The 23,247-nt window shown below is 39.9% G+C and overlaps 1 protein-coding gene across 1 annotated transcript in view; it reads left to right on the top strand.

The window, feature by feature from the left end:
* Positions 1 to 1,247: 1,247 nt before the first annotated feature.
* glra3 (glycine receptor, alpha 3) overlaps positions 1,248 to 23,247 on the top strand; it is a 136,461-nt gene continuing 114,461 nt past the window's right edge. Inside the window, exon 1 of the mRNA XM_074690985.1 lies at positions 1,248 to 1,501. Within this exon, the coding sequence (XP_074547086.1) occupies positions 1,437 to 1,501 (65 nt within the window). The 5' untranslated portion in view covers positions 1,248 to 1,436. The remainder of the gene's footprint in view (positions 1,502 to 23,247) is intronic.

Below are 23,247 nucleotides of genomic sequence, written 5' to 3'. Positions count from 1 at the left end.
AGCTACAGTGTTTTTGGAGCGAAACGTGACTGTGCTCAGAGAAAGAGAAAAACAACCAAAGGTAAACAAAATACCAAACAAATAAAGCTTTTTTCCTTAACAAGGGTGAAGCTTGGCTTGACTTTCACACACTTTCAGAAACTTCCAGAGCAGCAAGGGATGAAGAGCAACACTGGTAAGCTTTATACTAACCAGGTATGAGTCAAATACCTGCAAGTAGCTTGTGCTAACATGCCAAGTCAGGTGCACGGCTCCTGAGTCTCTCCCACATAGAAACGTGGTGCTACAGGTGGTTGCTGGGCTAGCGAGTGTGTCCACGTAGCTTTGAAAGGAAGCTGTGGGTGTGTGCTGCTGCTGGCACTGATCCAATGAGGAGAAGCTTAGTTTGAATGTTGCGTTTACTAACAAGTGACGGAAACAAAAAGATTTTATCTGGTTTATACACTTATTTAAACATACTTGTAAAATACTATATCCCAAGTCTGTTTAGTATATACAACTAATTTACTACAGACTGCACCTTTAACACAGCCAGATATTGCACATGCTAAACAAATAACTTCAGACGATAAAACCAACAGATGTAAATGAAGCAAATGTCAGCAATAAACTGTGCTACTTATTAAAACACTGTTTTGTTCATCTTTTCAGCTTGAAATGTTTAAAAGCAAAGCGCTCCACACACATGCCTAGTACTTTCGGCTGCATGTGCTTTCAGCCTCAGGCTGCTCTTGACGTAAACTCGAAGTCTCATCCACATCTCTGCGCTACCCACGCCTACTTTGGCCACATATGGCAAACTGACATCCACAAAAGCTACTTTTCAGCCGGGAATCACAACCACATGCGACTCTGTGCAGAGCTGTCTAACAGAGCAGAAAGACAGAGACAGATGGAGGAACAAACAGTGAGGGAAAGAAAATGAGGAGAATGGAGGAGAACAGACTTCCATGGGTTCATCAGCACACACAGAGAGGGGGAAAGTGTAGTAATGCATGGGTGGGTGTGGAATTTGATCCAGCTCACTGGGCTTCTAATTTCAGATGCGACTCAACTGGAAAAATTAACAACACTGCACCTGCTTGGCGGATCAGTCCGTCAATCAGGCCAATCCGGAGAGGAGGGCGGGACTCTCTGCCCCCGTGCAGCACGAGGGCACAGAACGAGCCCAGAGCAGAGTCTGAACAGCTGTCGCGAGCTCAGCCTGCTTTCCCTTCAGTTTGTCCAGTAAAATGCCGAGAGTCCGTGTTGTTTTCCGTCTTTTCATGGGAATGAAGCCAACACTTTGAGTTTTCTGGAGTCCCTGTCACTACAGTATGTTTGTGAGTTGCCCCCCGCCTGTTGTTTGACCACAGCTGGAGCGCGAGCGCTGTTCGTGGTGCTGAAAGCTGCACGAGCTGCGAGGGGAGCAGAGGTTTTCGCGCCTCTGGAGAAGGATGAGGAAGAAGACGCTCTCTGTGGCGGGCTTTTTACTCGCCTGGAAACTAGTTTTGTTACTCAGGTAAGCTTTGTTCAAGCGTTTCTCTCTGTGAATGACAAAAAGCAGGCAGGCAGGTTGGTTGGTAGGTAGATAAGCTAGATAGCTAGATATCTAGGTAGATAGATAGAGCTTGGTGGTCTTAAAGTTCATTTGAATTGACTTTATTTTAATACGTGTTGGCTAGAGTTTTAGACTTTAAACAGTCTTCTAAATGTGGATTTATAAATACACAAATCAATATGAAAAACAAACAAACAAACATATAAAGGTTTACTCATATTGACTGGGGCCTACTATATCAGAGATGTCTAAATCCAGATCAGTAATGTGGGACATGAATGTCTCACTTACATTTTTCAAAGACTCCTCTTTAAAAATCTTAAACATTTTAAATTGAACTTTACATATTTTCGTTTTTAGTCACTAGTCCTGCATTGTCTCTATCTTTATTGATTATCTTTCCTGAGAGTACTCAAATTTATTTTGTCTTTTTTTTTTTTTTTTTTACATTAAAAGCACTGTTATTGAAGCAAATAAGAGACATAATTATCTGAATTTTAACAGCCACTGAATGTTATATACTGAAATCACCGCACCGTTGAATTCATGACGTTGAACTATTTTTCCATTAAAACCCTGTATCTGTATTATTTTTTTGTGGTCCTGAATCTACCTATTTAAAATTCAGATCCAAAAGATATTTACTTATTAAAAATTCAGAACTAAAAATTCAAGTTTCATAACTCAATAACAAAAAGATTTGGTTGCTTAAATTTATTTTTTAAATCCAGATCTGAAAATTCAAGTTGAAAAATCAGATTGCTAAATCTGGGCTACCCAGGATGGGAAAGGCAATTTGTAAAGGCTTTTTGTAAAGCCAGTAACCTTACGGTGGCTGCAGTGACGTGTCAATCACAGCAGAGACACAGTGACAGGAGCTATCAGAGCTCAGAGCTATGGACAGGAGATGAGAAATGGAGAGGCGTGCTGATTGTCCAGAGGAAAGTGGACCAAACTAACAACTGAGGCAGAGTTATGATCCTGATTTTAAAGTGATGATGGTCAGTGCATTAGAGACCTTAAACAATGGTCAGGAAGCCAAAAAAAGTATTGAGTTACAGAGTATAATGTCCGGAGATCACATGTCCAAAAAGACATTCTGAAAAATGTAAACTGTTATAGAAAAGCTGGAGGGTATATGAGTTTACTGAGAAACGTAACACAGGCATGTCCATTATCAGAGCTGTCATCAGAATTACATTTAAACAAAGATTTTAATGTTACGATTGTATTTAAAGAGGGAAAAAAAGTTTTTATTTTTTTTTATATCAGTATTAATACCGTATATTGCCTTTCCTGTCTTGGGTTGCCTAACTTTTCAGATCTGAATTTGAGCAACCCGAAACTTTTTTGTTGTTGAGTTATGAAACTTGAACTTTGGGATATAAAATTTTTAATAAATTGTCATTTTGTTTGGGATATGAATTTTCAATAGGTGAATTCAGGACAAATAATTTCAGATACATGGTTTTCATGGTAAAAACAATTCAACGCCATGAATTCAGTGGTGCTTTAGTTTCAATTCAAGCACATATGGTAGCTGTTAAAATCTAAATAATCATATATCTTCTTTACTTCCATACACTGTCTCCATCACCGATGTATCAGCCAATAATTTTTAACAGCTGACAAATTTGAGTCGTCGCTAACAATTATTTCTTAGAAGCTGAAGATGATAGAATAGATAATATCTCACCTTCACAAACATTTGAATTGCCCAGTTCTATTTTTGTCAGGTTGTTTTTCTATGAGGTTGTAAGGCCATGCTGTGCTCCAGAGGACATATGTGTCATTCGACCTTGTGTAAAGGCGAATGTGTTGATACCCTTTTTAAAATGATGACCAAGAAGGGTGAGATGCTGGGGAATTAAACAAAAGCAATAGGAACACAATCTAAGATAGGGTTATTTTATTTTATTTTTTTTAATGTTAAAACACATCCAGAACCCTTTGTATTCAGACTTCAAGAGATCTGACAGTCAATGAAACTTTTAAAATATGATTCTTCATGTACATGCTTTGCCTGTTTCCAACTAGCACATTTTATAACGGTGAGTGTATTTTGTTACTTTAACCACAAAAGCCTTTCTGCGGCTGTCAGCATGATGACAGTAGGGTACATGAGTAAAACGCCCGGCAGGTTCCACTGCTTCCTGCCTGGAAGCTATGTCAGCTCAGAAAGAGAGTTTTATTTGGAAAAACAGAAGTAGGTGGCCACAATCTTCTCCTGGAATTAACCTCCAACTTTTCCTGCAGAAGCAGCTCATTCTGGTGTTGGGTTTGTAAAGTAAAGACACTGCTTTGGTTAAACACAGTGTATCACTGAATCACACCAGCTGTTTAGTCCACTTTGAATGCTCCCTGGATTGATTCTGCAGCCAGTCCAGTGTGATTGGAGTACTTACTTGGACTCTGGTGCAGACCAAAACTCTGGTCTACTCAAAAGCAGGGGTCTTCATTCGCTTCTGGTGCAGTTCATTTGAGGTGTGAAAGCAACTGGATAGACTTACAGACTCCAAATACAGGAAGCGTGATAGGTAGGGTAGGGCTGGGCAGTTATTAGGGATGATCACTGCTTTTTGCAGATGATGTGGTCCTGTTGGCTTCATCAAGCCGTGACCTCCAACTCTCTCTGGATCGGTTCGCAGCCCAGTCCATGGTCCTCAGCCGGAAAAGGGTGGAGTGCCCTCTCCGGGTCGGGGATGAGATCCTGCCCCAAGTGGAGGAGTTTAAGTATCTCGGGGTCTTGTTTGCGAGTGAGGGAAGGATGGAGCGAGAGGTCGACAGGTGCATTGGTGCAGCACCAGCAGTAATGCGGACTCTGCACAGGTCTGTCATGGTGAAGAGGGAGCTGAGCCGGAAGGCAAAGCTCTCTGTTTACCGGTCGATCTTCGTTCCCACCCTCACCTATGGTCATGAACTTTGGGTAGTGACCGAGAGAACAAGATCGCGGGTACAAGCAGCCGAAATGAGCTTCCTTCGCTCTCCCTTAGAGATAGGGTGAGAAGCTCGGCTATCCGGGAGGAGCTCGGAGTAGAGCCGCTGCTCCTCTGCGTTGAGAGGAGCCAGATGAGGTGGCTCGGGCATCTGATGAGGACGCCTCCTGGACGCCTCCCTGGTGAGGTGCTCCCCCCGGAAGAGCTGGACGAAGTGGCTAGGGAGAGAGAAGTCTGCGCTCCCCTGCTTAGGCTGCTACCCCTGCGACCTGACCTTGGATAAGCAGTAGAAAATGGATGAATGGATGGTACTCACGAAGACTGCTGATACCAGCAGCTGATACACAAGGCAAATTATCTAATGTCAACCGAGTAGTCGTCGCTACTTGCTGCGGTTTAACAGCACGGCAAATATGTGTCAGGTCCTGTTTAGATTACGTGAATGAACCAGGGATAGTAAACAGTTAAACTGTTTTTTTTTTTTTTTTTTTTTGCACTTCAGTTTATTTCAGAACATTACTAAAACTCTGAAAGTTGTTAGTTTTACTCTGCTGTCTTTGATCAAAATGATATGTCACTGAAGTTTTATGTATGAAAGGTACCAGTGGTATTGGTTGTACTCAAGAAGGAGTACTCTTACTGGTATCAGTCTGGTATTGAACATCCCTTGTGATTATGGCAAAAATCATCATCAGGATTAAGTGAATCTTCCACCTTGATTTTGTTTAATGCATCATTATTATCCTGTCAGCTCAGTTTATTCTGTAAATATTTGTGTAGCTTTGAAACAAGTAGGGCTGCACCAGCCACCCGCGACCCTGAACAGGATAAGCAGTTCAGAAAATGAATGACATGAATGGATACAGTTAGAATTGGCGCTACAGAGAGTAAAGACCCTAACAGAGAGTAAAGACCTGATTTAAATACACAGCCTTACCATTAGACACATGCTGTGATTGGTTGTGAGGGGTTAGTGATTGAACATCAGCCTGTCAGCTGATCACAGCTGGGCGTATGACTTCTGTGTTCTGCATGAACTTAGGCTAACTCCATTTATTGAAACAAGGAACTGAAAACACACATCTGCTAGAATGAAAATGTTTTAAAAATACAAACAAAATTTCCTTAAAAAAAAGGTGAAAAAAAAAAACTTCTAGCAAGCACAATAAATGGTTTTAATACTCAGTGTTAATGCAGAAAATACATTATTACTGCTGTTTTCCTGGCAGCCTTCATGCTTTGGGACACCTGGCTGCCCTTTGTCTATTCTAAAAGGGTGGTGTTTTAGGGTGCGGTCACACTGGCCATCCAAAATGTGCCCTGCTTAAACATGGATGCCCCCCCCGCAGCGCCGCCCCCCCCCCCCCCCGGAGAGGATGATCATGAGAGTCAGCAAAATGAGACACAAAGAGCTATTTGACTTATGGTGAGTCGTTTTGGTCCGACACAGCTCTGTAACACCCTCTCTTTGTTTAAAATGATTGTCAAGAGATGCGCTCGCGGTGATCATACGTCGAGGATCACTCGTGCTGTCTGGGTGCTTGTGCCTGTGCATGAAGTAAACCGTGCCGAAGCCCACCTCCCTGAAGCGTGCCAAAGCAGAGAAGTGAACCGTGCTCAAGCACGGCATGGTTGCGGTCACACTGGCCATTTGAAAAGTCTAGTCTATGGTTTGCAAAATGCCTTTCAGAATCAAGACTCATTTACAATTACACATTTTATCCATTAAAGTAAAATGAGATCTAACATTAAACCATGTGAACTAATCTGTTTACCGCATTACTTGGTTGAAGACCCCTGAGCTGACTGAGCCAGGGTAATGGCGGTTTCAGTAAAGGACGTTTTTTTTCTAAGGTCAGACTAACCTCTTTTACTTATGGAAACATATATTTTCTTGCAGACCTCAAGCTGTCTTACTGCTGCATTGAGCATAATTGAATTAAAGAAATGAACTAAGTCTATTCATAGTAACAAGAAAGGCACATGACTAATACCCTGGGATACATGTCAACATTTTTTTCTTACCCTTAACTGTGGAGTCGTAAGGCAAATGTGGCTCATTTTATGCATAATAAGTGTTTTATATATATATATATATATATATATATATATATATATATATATATATATATATATATATATATATATATATATCACAGTAAAATTACATGCAGGGTCATGAGTTTTGATGACAGCCCTGAATCATTAAAGGCTGCTGTCTGCCAGTACTAATACATTATTCTGAGTGGTTTCAGTAGCTCTCTGAAAATAAGCCAACTATTTGTCAGGATTTTCTCATTTTAACTCTGACATACTTTCCTTCTTTTTTCTCTTCTCTTCTGTTTTAGGATTTCTAAAAGTAAAACACGTAGATTCCCCAAACTTTGAGCAAACTTGAGCATAAAAAGCAGCTGAAAAGATCAAAGCCAGAGTAAATCTTCTTAGGGGGTCATGGATGGATTCAAAGACAAAATTTAAAAGGCTTAGAGTCTGTCATTCAAGAGAGGCTGGACGGGATCTGCCTGCTGCTTGTCATCCCTGTATAATTCTCTAAGTCTTTGTTTCCCCCTCTTTCTCTGTCCCTTTATCCTCCTACTTTTGCTTTCTGTGTGCAAAGTGAGATTATACAAGAGTTCTTGTCACATCAGACGACAAACGTTGGTTACCAAGCAGCCATCTCCCTCAGTATGACTGTCTGTAGGGGTCTCACATGGACCAAAGTCTCATATAATGTTTCTTGAGTCCCTTTTGCACTGCTCACAAAACCCTTTTCTGTGTCTTTTTTATTTAAAAAGATTTGGTACAACACTGACATTATCTGCAGCTCAACATAACCCCCAACTCCCTGTGGTCTGTCCAGGACGTTGTGTCATACCTGTAAAAACGTGTTGAGCTCAAAACAGAAGCCGTCATTTGCATCTTTGATTGTGAAAATAATAACCCCTGTTAGTTATCATAGGGAGTTTTTTTCATCTTCTCTATACTGTTTATTTGTAAAGCCAGGCTATAGTTAGTTCCTCAAAGCAGTTATTACAGTTTCCCATAAACAAAATTAAGGACATTACAACAAATAACTGTAAATGGCTGAGGAAATTTCAATGGTCAAATCCTGTTGTGTTTTGATAAAGCACTGTAAAAATTATTCCATTGTAAAACAACAGTAAAATACGGCCAACCCTGCAGCCAGTATTTTACTGTTGTGTTTTTTGTGACTGTGTAAAGTAACAGAGTGAGGAGGGAACACAGTGGATATCAGAGCCTACTGGACATTGAGATGTTACACTGTGGAAGCATAGGCTGTCTGTGTTTCACATGGCATGGACTATGTACCTGATAATTTTTACAGTCTGTCGGCCAATTTAAAATGGAGAAAAAGATAAAGTGTTTTTTTCTTTTCTCTTCTTTTTTTTTTTTTTTTGGTAAACTTTGAAATACTACGACTGACTCAGTCTAACTACTAGATCTTTCTAACTCTACTAGAGTTCTTAACAAAGTCCCAGTTTCTGAGTTATCTTTTCAGGGCCCTTAAAGAGATACTCCAGGATGGAACAAGTTGGGTCCTATCACAAGGTTTAGGGCAGAAATTACCCCTACAGCAGTGTTTTTGTGCAGCAGAAGCCCAGAGCGCACGCAGCAAACACCCCCTCCCTGCTCCTCTGCCGGTTTCCTCTGTACTCAGAAGGGGCCATATTCTACTTGACTAAAAACACAAATAAACGGACTCCCACCAAAAAAATCTGATATCGGTCTGCATTCAGGCTTTATTCAAAGTGAACGGCAGATTGTCCTCGCTCTCATAATCACTCATCTTTACGTTGTTATTGCATAATTTGTCCTGGCAGACTACCTGCGTTTGTTTATATCTGGCATGCTGCGCACGCGGACTGATACACTAAGCGGTGAGTGTCTCGGAGCCAGCTGTGGCTCTGCAGCGGAGGTAGCGCCGTTTTACAACACGATGAGAACTAGAGCCTTATTTAGCGGTGTTTTTGTGTGAAAGTAACGCGCTAAAAATTCTCTAAATAAAGAGTGAATGCAGACCGATATCAGATTTTTTCAGTGGGAGTCCATTTAGTTGCGTTTTTGGTCAAGTAAAATATGCCCCGTCTGAGTGCAGAGGAAACCGGCAGAGGAGCAGGGAGGGGGTGTTTGGTGCATGCGCTCTGGGCTTCTGCTGCACAAAAACACTGCTGTAGGGGTAATTTCTGCCCTAAACCTTGTGATAGGACCCAACTTGTTCCATTCCGCAGTATTTCTTTAATGTTTTGACTTTTAAAGGGCAGATAAAACTCATTGTACATGATTGATTTGGTGTTGATCTAAGTAGCTCATCCTAGGTTAAATAAGCACTAAACTGTTTATTATAAAACAAGTTTAGTTAAAGACGAGTCAATAGAAAAAGACTTCCATTTGACAGCATCAACAAAAATCTAAGTTCTTATTATTTAGTGAGATTAAATCTTTAAGAAATATTTTTTAGTAGAAAGTTCAGTTTGAAAAACACGAGGTATTTTATACTGACAGTGTTTTTATTTAGCCGTTGCATAATGCAGTGCATGTACGCACACAAAGAGATCGCTCTCTCTTGAATGTTTTAGTGTTTGCTTCTGTCTCCGCTCTCCTCTGGAAGCCTCTCTGAGCCTCTGGCCTCAATTTTAGCTTTTTCACTCTGTGTTTTCTGTTGTGCTAAATGCTGTTTCAGAGTCCTCTCTAACAAAAAAAAACCCCTTCTGGGCAAAGACTAAGTACTCCTAAAAAATGGGAAGAAAATAAGAAACAAATCTGAAAGTGCTGAATTTAATCTGGGATGTTTCCATCTTCCCCACAGAGGCAGACAGAGATCTGATGAGCATGCATGACTGCATCTGAACGCTGATAGTGATGGTAAAAGACTAAACTCTGAAATTAAAACAGATGAATATTGAAGAGAAAAAGTATGTCATGTAGAATCATTTTCGTTGTTTGCTAAGTAACTGTCAGGAGGAATTAAATGAATCTGGTGTCTCTGGATGCAGTTTTTGGTCTGAGTGAACTCCTCTGTTCTGTCCTAACAATAAATCAACCTCTCAGAGGATGTCTGTGAAGTTATCCTCATTATCCCTAAAAATGTCCATGTAGCTTATTTCACACTAAAAAACATGCAGTGAGTTCATTCCATAATGCTGTCATAAGCATCGAGTGACTAGTGTGCAGTGATGCCGGTAACAGGCTACTAAGTAACGCGTTACTCTGATTTCACCACCTTTTTCAGTAGCGAGTAATCTAACGCGTTACTATTACCAAACCAGTAATCAGATTAATGTTACTTATTCAACTCACTGTGCATTACTTTTCTTTTCTTTTTTCATGTAAAAAAATCTAAATGCTTTTTTCTTGTGTCTCTGGGATTGACGGGAGTCGCGTGTTCATCACATTTTCAGCATGAGGACAAATCACAAGTAATAGCAGCCAGCGACACAAAGGTAAACAGAGGGGGAGAGGAGAGATGTTTGTTTTCTAGCTGGAAACACAGTCACTGTTTTGAGTTTGTTACAGCTAAAGATGATAATATTATGGTTCATTGTTCACTCTGCACTGGCAGTTTGCTTAAGATATTTGACTCAAACATTTAGGAATCAATCAGAGAGAGATTCGAGCACTGCGGCATTAAACGCTTGAGAAGTTGTTTGATTTTTACCTGGGGAAAGGTGAGTCCCGTCTTTCATTGTAACTCCCTCTATTCCAAGAGCTGAACCCTCTGTTTAGCACAAATCCATCCACTGAGGAGCAGAGCAACATAACGTAGGCTACAACGGGGCACCCGGTGGCAAGCAGGGGCGTGCCCAGACTTTTTAGACTGGGGTGCTCCGAGCAGGGTACTGAGGATTATGTGAGCCCACACTCCAGCAACATTTATTTTTGCTTGTTGTATTACAAATACAGGTTCAATAGACTACAGCTTTAAGTAAAATGAAACTGATAAAAACCAAACTAGACCAAAAAAAAAAGAATTTAAAAATAAAATAATTTAAATAAAAAATTGTGCAGTGCACCAAAAATAGAATAGAATAGAATAGAATAGAATAGAATAGAATAGAAAATACTTTATTTATTCCCGAGGGGAAATTCAGGAGTCACCGCAGCATTTAAGAAAACAAAAGTAAGAAAGAGTATAGAAAGTGCAAAAAGATCCATAAGAAGTTAGATGACGACATCCCGTCCACCACTCGTCCACCACTCTCCAGCCCAGCCAGTCTCCACCTCCACAGGGTCCAAGACTGAGCCTCCCCAGCAGTCTGTTCAGTCTCTGTCTCCTGGATCCTGTCTGCTCAAAGCAGGCGAAGCTCCTCCAATGTGGGGCCGGCGTCCGATGTCAGCTCCGTCAGCCACTTACGTGAACAGCACGATGCCGCTGGGTTAGCACAGCTAGCTCGTCCATCCCTCGGGGCTAGAACCCACGTTCCCGACAACAATGGATGGAAGGACAGGTCCACGTCGTCACCTCCCAGCCCACATCCGAGAACCAGCATGTCGTCCTCACCTCCTCCTCCTCAGCTCGAGGGAAATCATCAAGCCTTACACTAGTTAGCATTGACATGCTACAGGCTGCTAACAGCTAATTTCGCATGTAAACAATGCAGCCATGGTTACATGTAGGATCTCCAGACAAACACAGGAGAAAAGTAGTAAAAAATACCGTCGAAGCCACAAAAAGTTTGGTATCCGTGACCGACAATGAACCATACAAAGTGATGATCCACTCCAAATACAAAGATTACGAAAAAGAGACGAAATAATTACAAGAAACGGACAAAGACGAGAGAGCTGCCGCAACAGGCAGCTACTTGGGTAGCGCCTAGCAAAAATGGTAAAAAAATGGTACTGTAAAAGCATTCGTTAGTTGTATTTTGAAATTCAAAATGTGTTAAATGAAGATTTTTGTTTTCAATCGTAAAGTACACGTTTTACAACTACCAATGTCTACATGTTACTTTAAAACCAAACATGTGGGCTCATATTATCACTTAATTTAACTGCATTGTACAATTTTTACCAAATTATGCAGCTGCAGGTGTTGCCGGCAGCTGCTGAAAGTAACTAACAAAGTAATTTGTAATCTAACTTAGTTACTTTTAAAATCAAGTAGTCAGTAAAGTAACTAAGTTACTTTTTTAAGTAGTAATCAGTAACTAGTAATCAGATTACTTTTTCAAAGTAACTGTGGCAACACTGCTAGTGTGTTAACTAGTGCTGTCAGGCGATTAAAAAAAATAATCTAATTAATTACAGGATTTGTAATTAATTAATCTAATTAATCACATTTTAATCTCATATCTGCTTAAGGTCCCAAAATAAAGTTTTTAATTCCAGGACATTAAAAATACATTAAAAGACACAAGAAAAACATTTAAAAATAAGGCGGGAATATTTACAATGCATTTTTAGATACCCTGAGGCATAAGGAACAAATGAAAAAAAGTTTTATGGTTCTATCTTTACAAAATCTACGCATTCCTGCACCTAAGATAAGCTGATTTGATTTTTAGGACGGTTTTTGCTTTTACTCAATGTTGACTCGATTTTCACTGCAATATGAACTTCTATACTTCTATGAGGTCAGGAGAACCAGGGCTAAAGGCTAAAAACTGTGAGGAACTATGTACAAAACACTTAATTCAAGTCTTGGATCAAAGAAATGTGAAGTATTTTCAGTTTTACATTCTCTGAACACACAAAATGTTGCTGATTGGTGCAGAGCAGCCCCAAGCTGAAACATGACACCAGGAAGATGGAAGCAAATTTTCAAAGAATTCTTTAGATTTAAATACAGGATACATATCGATCATTCAGGGCTTGTTTAATGCAGTAAAGAGTGTAGAATTCTCTGTTTTTTACAGAATTGAGCTAGAGCAAACAGTTGATTTTCTGCAGATTTTCAAAAAGGACATGCGAATAAACGCAATGTGGATGGCAGTCTTGCGTCCCTCCCTCCGTTTTTTTCACGTGTGATAAATTCAGGGACCGTCAGAAATTTGAAAATCTGACGAGAACACCTCTTTTTCCAAGTAGGACACATGGTTTGTAAATGCCAGACATTTAAAAGTAAGTGCGTCTTTGAACGCCCCGCGGGTTTGGGATCCAGATTAATCTGCGTTAATTTTTATAACGCGTTAATATGCAGTGTAATTAATTAATCTAATTAACGCGTTAAAATGACAGCTCTAGTGTAAACTCTTCTCTGGATTTCTCCACTAAAACATCTGTCCACTGAACGTCTGTCCACTTGCTGACCTCTTCTGTCCATTCCTCACCAACGTGTAAGTCCTGTAGTCCCATCCGTCGAATGAATGTAATTTAGGTAGAAAAGGGTTTTTTTAGTGGTTAACACCTTTACATAGCTTCACAAAGTACTCTGTACTCTACAGCACTTCTGTTGCCAAATTACATGTGCAGCCATAGCCACTGTTGATAAACATATATTGGTCAATAAGCTGACCTCCAGCTGTGATAGACTTGGTTTAGTTCCTTCTAACCAATAGTCTTCTTTGAGCCTGATAGTGTGAATGTGTCTCTGTCAGCTCCCGGTGTTCCAGAGTAAAGAGTGACCCTGTAAACTGGAGACCTTCAGCTGAATGTGTCAGTGGATCCTGCTGAGAGCAGACAATCAGAATCAGAATCTTTGTTTTCATTGTATTAGACTAAAACAAAACTGGTTGGGACAACTGAGTGACTTGTTTTATTGTCACTTAAATTAAAACTAAACAGGTAAAACACTAAATAAATGAGCTGATGATAAGTGAGCTCATTGCTCTGAAAGAAAACAGTTTCAGAAACTAGATGTATGTGTTTTGGCCATCCTGCTGTGTTTTCCTGAAAGCAACAGTTAAAGGAAGTTGTGACTAGGATGAGAGAAGTCTTTAGTTATGGTACCACTCTGACATTCCCCAAACCTCATCCCTGTACACCCCCCACCCCCCACCCTCTCATGAGATGAGCCTGGTGATGATTGTGTCGTCTGTAAACTCGATGACGGCATTAGAAAGGCAGGCAGGGGAGCAGTCAGAGGTAAAGAGTGAGTAAGGGGGTGAGCTCAGCACAAAGCGTGCAGAGCTAGGAGTGATGATGGAGGAGATGTAGGATCCTGTTTTCACTTTCTGGGAGCGCCCTGATTGAAAGCCCTTGATGACTCTTTATTTTGTCCTCAGACCTGTTGGCTCTGTGTAGAGCTGAAACGATTCGATTCCTCGAATGATATGAGGTACTCGATGACAAAAAATTACTCGAGTAAATTTCTCCGCCTCTAGGAATTGTTTAATTTTAAAAGAGATCAAAGAGCGGTATTTCAAATAGAGCTGAGGCCATATTAAGAGAGTTTTCAGACCCCTCAAGCTACCTCTTATACAAAACGGCAACTAGCAACAAATCTAGCATCTTTTCTGGAGTTTGGAGACTAATGGGTCATTCTACGAAATGGGTGCCATTTGGGTCTGCAACATTTGATGAGATGTACAAGGCACAAAAAATGTGTCAAAGTGTGTTTACAAATTTTGGAGCTACCAAAGCAAGTGCTCTTATTGACATGCTATATCAGAAAATTCTGTTTTTTAAAGAGAAAAATTTTCATTTGAAAAATAACTGCTCTTTAACTAAACAAAAATGTATTTTATCTGATGACTCGATTAATCCATGGGATTTTCAGTAGAATACTCTAATATTAAAATATTCGATAGCTGCAGCCCTAGCTCTGTGGTTGAACTGGTGTGGGTGAAGGGAGACTGGATTTGTTCCTGCAGGACCAGTCAAACACTTCATGATAAGAGGAGTGAGTACAACAGGCTTGCAGTCATTCAGCTCTGCTTTGGCTGTATCTGTGGGGACAGGGATAGCAGTTGTTACCTTAAGACAGGGTGGTATGGCTTGTGCCAGGGAGATGTTAAAGGTCTCTGTGAGGACCCCAGTGAGCTGGTCAGTACATGCCTGTAGTACTTTGCCTGGTGCTTCATCAGGTGCATTTCCACCTACTGTAATAGGCACAACTACAAGTTTAACAGGCCGTTACATTTACAATAAGGGGATGTGAGAGAAACACCAGTTATTCTTCTCAGCTCCAGGCCTTACAGAGGTGTAGGTACACAAGACGTTGTTTCCAGCTTTGCTTGTGCTTAGGGACAGGCACTGAAAACTGGTTTCTGTCATGAATCGAAATGGTCCAATCCATCGACATCATTAGTCGATGGATTGGACTGTGGCCAATGGATCTGCCACATGCATAACCATTCCCTTATTGATTCCTTATGTCACACCAGAGCTGCTAGACTTTACATCTATTATTCCCCTAGCTATCTTAGCGTAGCAGATGATAACAGTTTCCCAAGAAAACACTGATTCAGGATTTTTATATTGAAGTTTTAATGAAGAACTGAACACACAAAGAAATGATCATTACTCTCTCACATCAGATTCCTGTTCATTACACCCAACATGGTATAAATCTCCTAATGGACCAAAAAACAGACAGAAAACATAGTGCTAGCTTGATGCTAGCATATTGCCTTGATATGACAGCAGTTAGCAAACAGCGGTATAATTTGGGCTTTACAACAGAATTTTTAACTGAGTACAGGAAACAACAACACTTAAAACTCTTTATGTCGAAATACTAACAGGCAAGTGTTTTTAAAAACAGGAAGTGATATCCAGATCCAGAAAAATCCAGGTCCTGTGACTGTTTTCATATTCATTCATTTTCTGAACTGCTTGTCCTGTTCAGGGTTGTGGGTGGCTGGAGTCTATCCCAGCTGTCATTGGGCAGGAGGTGGGGTACACCCTGGACTGGTCGCCAGTCAATCGCAGGGCTGACACATAGATAGACAACCTTTTACACACACACACACACACACACACACACACACACACACACACACACACACACACACACACACACCTATGGACAATTTAGAGTGATCAATTAACCTGATGAGCATGTTTGTGGATTGTGGGAGGAAGCCTGAGGACCCATGCATGCGTGGGGAGAGAGACAGAAAGGCTCACCGGCCAAGCTGGGAATCTAACCGGTGACCTTCTTCCTGTGAGGCTGCAGCACTAACTGTTGCGCCACCGTGCAGCCCCAGTTTCATATTCATTCACTTATAAACTCAATCAGATGATGCTCCAGAAAACCAGTAAAGCTAAATTTTGTACAGGGAAAATTCTCAGGAGGAATTGATCGGTGAATCTATAGGGTCAGATCAATAAGCAGAATCAATAAGGGAATTGCTATCATTTAAATCTGATCAATACGCACCCCTACTTGTGCCTTCCAAAACAGAAAACCAGAAAATCTAGAAACAGATCCAACAGAACAGTCATTTTATGTTGGTAGAGGTAGCAGTATGAAGCATTTCCTGTCTGTGTCAGGTTGTTACAGTGGGGGAAGTATTTGACCCCCCGCTGATTATGAAAGTTTTCATACCAAGAAATAAATGAAGAGTGTCTGATTTTATGGCAGCTTTATTTTAACAGTGTTAGAAAGAATATGAAAGAAAAAAAAATGAGAAAATTACATGAAATGAAAAAAAAAAAAAAAAATTTGCATTTCATTGAGGGAAATAAGTATTTGATCCCCTACTTTATATAGGTATCGTAGAGTCACAAACTTATTGCTTTAACGAGCAAGCTAAAGACTCGTCTTGTCTGCAAGAGATTGCGGGGTGGGAGACGTGGATCATTCAGCCCAGAGAGGTTACTGTGGAGAAAAGGGAGTTTGTACTCTCCATGTAACCACTAAAAAGTCATTTATTGCATATCACAACTACTCCGAGCTGGTTAAATAAGGCAAAAATTATACCAGCATAGACCTCTTCGACAAACTAAGGCAGCGGTTTAACAGTCAGAACAGAGATATGCGATAAAAGACTTTTTAGTTGTTACATGGAGAGTACAAACTCCCTTTTCTCCACAGTAACCTCTCTGGGCTGAATGATCCACGTCTCCCGCCCCGCAATCTCTTGCAGACAAGACGAGTCTTTAGCTTGCTCGTTAAAGCAATAAGTTTGTGACTCTACGATACCTATATTTTATGTAACATATTATATACAATCTAAACGTTGTGTTTCTCTGGAGCTGGAGGCACCCGGGAGGCTGCCTCCGTCCATATTCCGCTCTATGTTTACCTCTGTGGCTTGGGCATGCGCGGTTGGAGGAGATCGATTGCTTTTCGTGTGATCTGTGACCTCAGTGACGTCATTTCAGCACTTTTTCTGTTCGTACTCGTAATCTTGGATTCGTACTCATAGGCTTGGATTTGTATTCGTAAGGAAGAATTCGTAGTCGTAGAAAGTTGAGTTGTATTCATAAGACTTTGCACTCGTATAAAAACAACTGTAACCTAAAACCCAGTTTCACAGACTTACGTATATGACAGCAGATTTTTGTGTGAAATAACTTTATTGACACTGAATTTTTTAAAATTTAATTAATTACGCATACGTCTTTTTTGACGAATCATTAATTACGCATACATCCTTTTTGACAGCTTCCTTACACCATACCTAGCCAGTCTCCTGACCTTAATCCCATAGAAAATCTATGGAGAGATTTAAAGCTTCAAGTTCCCAAACGCCAGCCTCAAAACCTCCAGGATTTGGAGATGATCTGCAGAGAGGAGTGGGCTAAAATTACTCCAGATGTGTGTGCCAACCTAGTAAGCAACTACAAGAAACGTCTGACTGCTGTGCTTGCCAACAAGGGTTTTGCCACCAAGTATTAAGTCATGTTTTGCTAGGGGATCGAATACTTATTTCCCTTAATTGAATTGAATTGAATTTATTAAAGGATAGCCCCTTGAGATGCAGCATCTCATTTTCAAGGGGGTCCCTAAACAAACATAAACATAAAACACAAGTTACATTACAACACATTCACATATAGACATACACCAACATAACATACAACAAATACGGATATCTTGCTCACCCTACTCCCATACACAACCCCAACCAACAAACGCCTAAAATGCAAAATAGACAAAACATAACAGAGCAAAAAACGTGAACATAAAAGAAGAATAATAATAATCAAAGTAGAATAAAATTTTGAAGAAAATAAATCAGTAACATGAGCAGTTTGTTTTGAGATGGACATGTAATGTTTTTCTGTAACAATGAAAAGAAGTAATAGAACGCAAAGAAAGAGGGAGATTATTCCAATCTGATGGGGCTTTGTACTGAAATGATCTTTTACCGACTTCTTTTAAAATTCTGGGAACAAAGGAAAAAGGGTGGTTCATATGCCTAAGGGTATATGGAGAGTTGTATGGGATCATGAGTTCTTTTAAATACGGAGGACACTGGAAATAAACACATTTAAAAAGGAAATAAAGCCAATGATATTGCCGTCTTGATTTGGGTTGTAACCAGTTCAGTGAATCAAACATAAAACAGTGATGGGTTCTAAAAGGACATCTCAAAACAAATCTACACATAGAGTTAAATAATACGTTCAAAGATTTAAGATGGGAGTCTGAGGTGTTTTGATAGACGATATCGGCATAGTCAACAATTGGTGATATGAGCTGTGATATTAACCTTCTTCTGACATTTAATGTAAAACAGTTAACGGAACGATAAAGTGATGCGAGACAACCATATGCTTTTTTTACAATGTAATCAATGTGAGGTTTGAAAGTGAGTTCTGGATCGATCCAAAGTCCAAGGTATTTCAGAGATATAACTTTATCAACAGAAGATCCGTCAGAAAAATAAATGTGAAAGTCCACTGGATGAGATCGGAGGTGACGTGTACTAAAAATCATACTGCAGGACTTCTTCTTGTTCAATGCAAGTCTGTTCATACTGAACCAGTCTTGGACCCTGTCAAAATCAAACTGTAAAGAGTTCTGTATTTGAGATAAGTCAGAGTTAGAGTTGTAAATGACAGTATCATCAGCATATAAGTGGATATGACAGTTGGAGCAGATATTGGGCAAATCATTGATAAAAATAGAAAAAAGAAGTGGACCTAAAGTGGAGCCTTGCGGGACACCCTTTTCAATAATTAAAAAGTCAGACTGATGACCCTGAAAAACAACACATTGCCGACGACTGTGAAGATAGGCATTAAACCAAAAGAGAGCTTTCTGATCCAGTCCAATGGCAGAAAGTTTATCCAATAGTAAATAATGGTCTACCAGATCAAAAGCTTTAGAAAGATCAATGAAAATTGCCCCAGTAAGTTGACTCTTATCAAAAGAAGAGAACACATCATTAGTAAACTTTAACAGAGCAGTGGTGGTAGAAAAATTTGGTCTGAAACCTGATTGAAATGGTGATAAAATATCAAGAGAATTTAAATAATGTGAGAGTTGATTAAAAATAAGCTTTTCAAAAATTTTTACAACTGTACAAATAATAGAAATAGGTCGATAATTATTGACATCAGAGGGATCACCACCTTTGAAAAGAGGGGTGACCTTAGCACATTTCCAAATGGCAGGAATTGAGCAGGTAGACAGTGAAAGATTAAACAAATCAGAGAGGGGATACATCAAAACATGTGCAGCAAGTTTCAAAAACTTGACTTCAAGGCCATCTGGGCCAGCAGTGGTGTTTTCTTTCAACTGACATAAGGCAAGGAAAACTTCATTTGGCGTAATTTTTTTAAAGGAAAAAGAATGGTTAGAAAAAGAGCTATGTGAGGGACTGGCAGTCCAAAAAGAGTCAAAGTGATAGGAGCTCCAGATGGAAGAGAAATGATGATTAAAAGCATTAGCTATAAGAGATGGTTCAGAAATAAGTTCATTATTAAATTGTATCTGGTTTACTCCTTTTTTATTGTTTCTGTTAAGAACATGATTCAGTCGATTCCAAAATTGTCTTGAGTTATGAAAATTTTGAGACAAACTATCTTTGTAGTAATTCGACTTTGCGTTTCTGGTTTTAAGTGTACATTCATTTCTTAGTAATCTATAAGTGTTCCAATCAGAAGGGTCTCTAGATGAGCGATACTTAGCCCATGCTTTGTCCCTCTGTTTAAAAAGGGAGATTAATTCCGAACTGATCCAGGGCAAGTGTCTTCCTTTGACTCTAACAGTCTTCAGAGGAGCATGATTATCAATAATTTGATTCAATTCAGAATAAAAAAAAGCCCAAGCATCCTCAACATAGGGAATAAGTTGGAATCTATCCCAGTTAATAGAAATCAAGTCTTGAGTAAAAATATCTACATTAATCTTTTTACACTGTCTACATGTAATGAATTTAGGAGGAGAACGTGGAACTTTGATTTTCCAGACACAAAATATAATAGAATGATCACTTAAAGAGTCAGGCATAACGCCAGATTTAACTATTCTGTCAGGATTTGAGACCAATATCCAGTCAAGCAGAGAAGAGGATCGATAATCAACTCTTGTGGGTTCATTAATAAGCTGTGTAAGGTGTACACTATCAAATATATTTCTATCCTTATGAGAGGAGTGATCAAGCCAGTTTCTGTTAAAGTCTCCAAGAATAATTAATTCATTATGCCTCTCAAGAGAATTAATTGTGGATAGAATACTCAAAGTAGAGTCAACAGGAGCTGAAGGAGGCCTGTAAATATTGCCTATTGTTAACTGTTTGTTTTCATTAAAGACAATGCTGACAAAAAGACATTCAAAGTTAACTGGTTCAACAGAAGGACAGATATGGTTAGAGGTTAAATTGGCTGCAACATAAGTAGCCACACCACCACCCCGGGAGGACCTATCGGCTCTATAAAGTACAAAATTATCGATTTCAATTTCATCATCGATGATGCTTTCATGAAGCCATGTTTCAGAGATTGTAATGATATTGGGTTTATAGAGGGCGACCCAAGCTCTCAATAGATCAATTTTTGAAACAATACTTCGAATGTTAAGGTGAATTATCTTTAAACCTTTAACTAAATCAATTGCAACATATAAATAAATGAAGGTTCAAACAGGGAAAAGCGAGTGGAAAGAGATAAGGTGATGAGAGTAGGGAGCAAGACAGGACACACACAAACAGACAGACACCTACAAACACATAACACACACATAATGGAACACAAATTTAAATAGATTTTATAACAAAGGCTCAGATTGCAATATTAGCCAATAGAAAGAAGGAAGGGCCCTATTTAATTAAGGAAACAAAGAATAAGGCCTACTCATAGTAAACATGCCAATTAGGATCATACAGCCTTAGAGAACAGAAGGAGAAATAAGAATACAATAAATAGAAAATATGAAGGCCAAAATTTGCATTTGAATGCAATAAAAATGAAAGGACCGCAGTCAGCAATTGACAGTCAACAGCAGAAAGTCAGCAAACGACAAAATCACGACAGTATCAACTGAAACCCGGTCACAATGACGTCACGGAGAAACAGTCTACGGCAAACAAAAGAGATTCTCCCACAGATGCACTCGAAAACTGTGTAAAAAAGTTGATTCAAAGCTAACAAAAAGGGGAAACAAAAACAAAGGGGCACCAGTAAAGAGAAAAGAGTCATTGATGCTTCGGTAGTGAGCTGATTTCGAAGAAAGAAAGTCTGAACTGTCAAAGTTTAATTATTAGCTATCAATATTAGTGAGGCAAAGCTAATCCGAGGCTATCATGGAGACGAAATGAGGGAATCAGCGAAGAAACCCTCTGCTTCTTCGGGACTTCTGAAGAGTTTCGGCATTCCATCCACCATGACTCTCAGTGTACAGGGATATAGAAGAGAGTACCTGATGTCAGCAGCACGAAGCCTCTTTTTAACCTGGTCAAACTGCCGGCGTTTGGCGATAAGGGCAGCGCTGAATTCGGGATAGATGTGGATACGAGCTCCCAAAAAGGTGAGCTCTCCCTTCTCCCGTGAGAGACGTAGGATCCTCACTTTATCATGGAAATGCACAAACTTAACAAGGATGGGGCGAGGAGAAGATCGAGAGCTGGAGGTAAATGTTGGAGAACGATGGGCCCTCTCAATGATGGGCATGGCGGAGAAGTTGTCGTTGCCCAGAAGTTGTGGAATAAGTTCATTCAGGAACTTTATCATGTCCTTACCCTCACGTTTCTCAGGAACATTCAGGAAGCGAAGATTTAAGGAGCGACTTCTGTTTTCAGCATCATCAACTTTATCCTTAAGGTAGGCATTCTCCTTTTCAAGTGTGAGCACACGCTTCGTCAGATCCTCTACATTGTCCTCATTTGAGCTCACTCTTTGTTCAAGCTCTGACACTTGGTCACCCAGTGAGGATAAAGATCCATGTATTTTATCCAAAACACGATGAATTGACTCAAAATTTGCGTCAAAATGAGACTTCAGTTCTCCTTTGTTACGTTCAATGGCATCCCAAATTGTTTGCAGAGATACCTCAGCTCCAGCCATTGCAGAGGATAGAAGTTCTTAATTCCAACACTTTTGATTCACTGGATTGTTAGCCTTTTATAGATCAAAGATATGAGTAGATTGGCCACTTGAGTTAATCACAAAAGGACCATTTGTTGAGGCAATCTGAGACCAACCACAGACGTTCAAGCTACAGCAGCCATCTTGAATGAAATTCAAATTATTATTTTTTTTCATTTCATGTAATTTTCTCGATTTTTATCTTGATATCCTTTCCAACACTGTTAAAATTAAGCTACCATAAAAATCAGACACTCTTCATTTATTTCTTAGTATAAAAAGTTTCAAAACCAGCGGGGGGTCAAATACTTTTTCCTCCACTGTAGGTCCTGTTTGCGCATGTCCCTGTCCTCTAACAGGCGATGATACAGACACCACGTCCATAGATCAATCAGACTTTGGTCTTTATACACACAGCAGCTTTTCTGGCAAGCTTGCTACCGTTTCTGTACACCCTGGATCTTTTGTACAACATACGAATTGCATGAAACCAGCTGCATCAACTTCAGAACAAAACTGTGAGGAGGTTCACTTGTAACATTAGATGTGTATCAGTGTTGAGAATCTCTGTGTGTCTCTTATCACATAGAGCAGGGTCTATGGGTCTTACAGGGCAGAGAAAAACATGAGAAGTGATTGTTGAATGTAAGCTCGTTGGATATAAAATGAAAAACAGTGTTTCCCACAGGATTTTAGGAGACTGTAGTGAGAGAGTCTCTGACCCTCGGCGGTTTTAATGTGTGTGTACGTTTTTAAGCGCAGTAAGTGCAGTTTGGGACCATGGACATCATGAACATACGTTGATAAATAAGAACTTACAAAGGCATATCAGAAAAATTTCAATCTAGTTCAGAAACAAAACCAAAAACTCACTCACTTACTCACAATATTTTGAACAATTTACTGAACAACATTTCAACAACAGGTTATTTACACTATTTACACATTACACTACACAACTATTTACAAACTCTGGACATTTACAAAATGCCTATTTACACACTCTGCACCCAGGTGCCAAACATTTTATTTTACGGGTCTTTACAAAGAAAAGCTCCAGAGCTCAACCACAATTAAAATCTCCAGGGCTGGGTCCGTTGATGGAGATCCTCAGGCAGGCAGCGAGGTGTTCCCCCTGTAATCGGTTGCGGAGGTCTGATTTTACCCAGGAATTAAGAAGACTACAGTTAATCAAAAGGAATGAAAGCAGAAGGTGCCTTTGGAACACACGTGTACCTTAGTCTGGTTATGTATGCAGTTCAGTGTAAATGGATTAAACGTTAGACACATCACTCAGCAACTCCAGTCATGCCATTTTACCTTAAGCGATTCATTGCGGAGAAGTCTCTCTCACAGTTTACGCTGTAAACTGGAATGACCAGCGCAACT

This window comes from Halichoeres trimaculatus, unplaced genomic scaffold, assembly GCF_033239565.1.
Source record: "Halichoeres trimaculatus isolate MK-OKI-2021-1 unplaced genomic scaffold, fHalTri1.1 fHalTri1_scaffold_2, whole genome shotgun sequence".
Lineage (NCBI taxonomy): Eukaryota > Metazoa > Chordata > Actinopteri > Labriformes > Labridae > Halichoeres > Halichoeres trimaculatus.
Note: the sequence above shows the minus strand (reverse complement) of the source record. Positions and strands in the feature narration are given on the sequence as shown.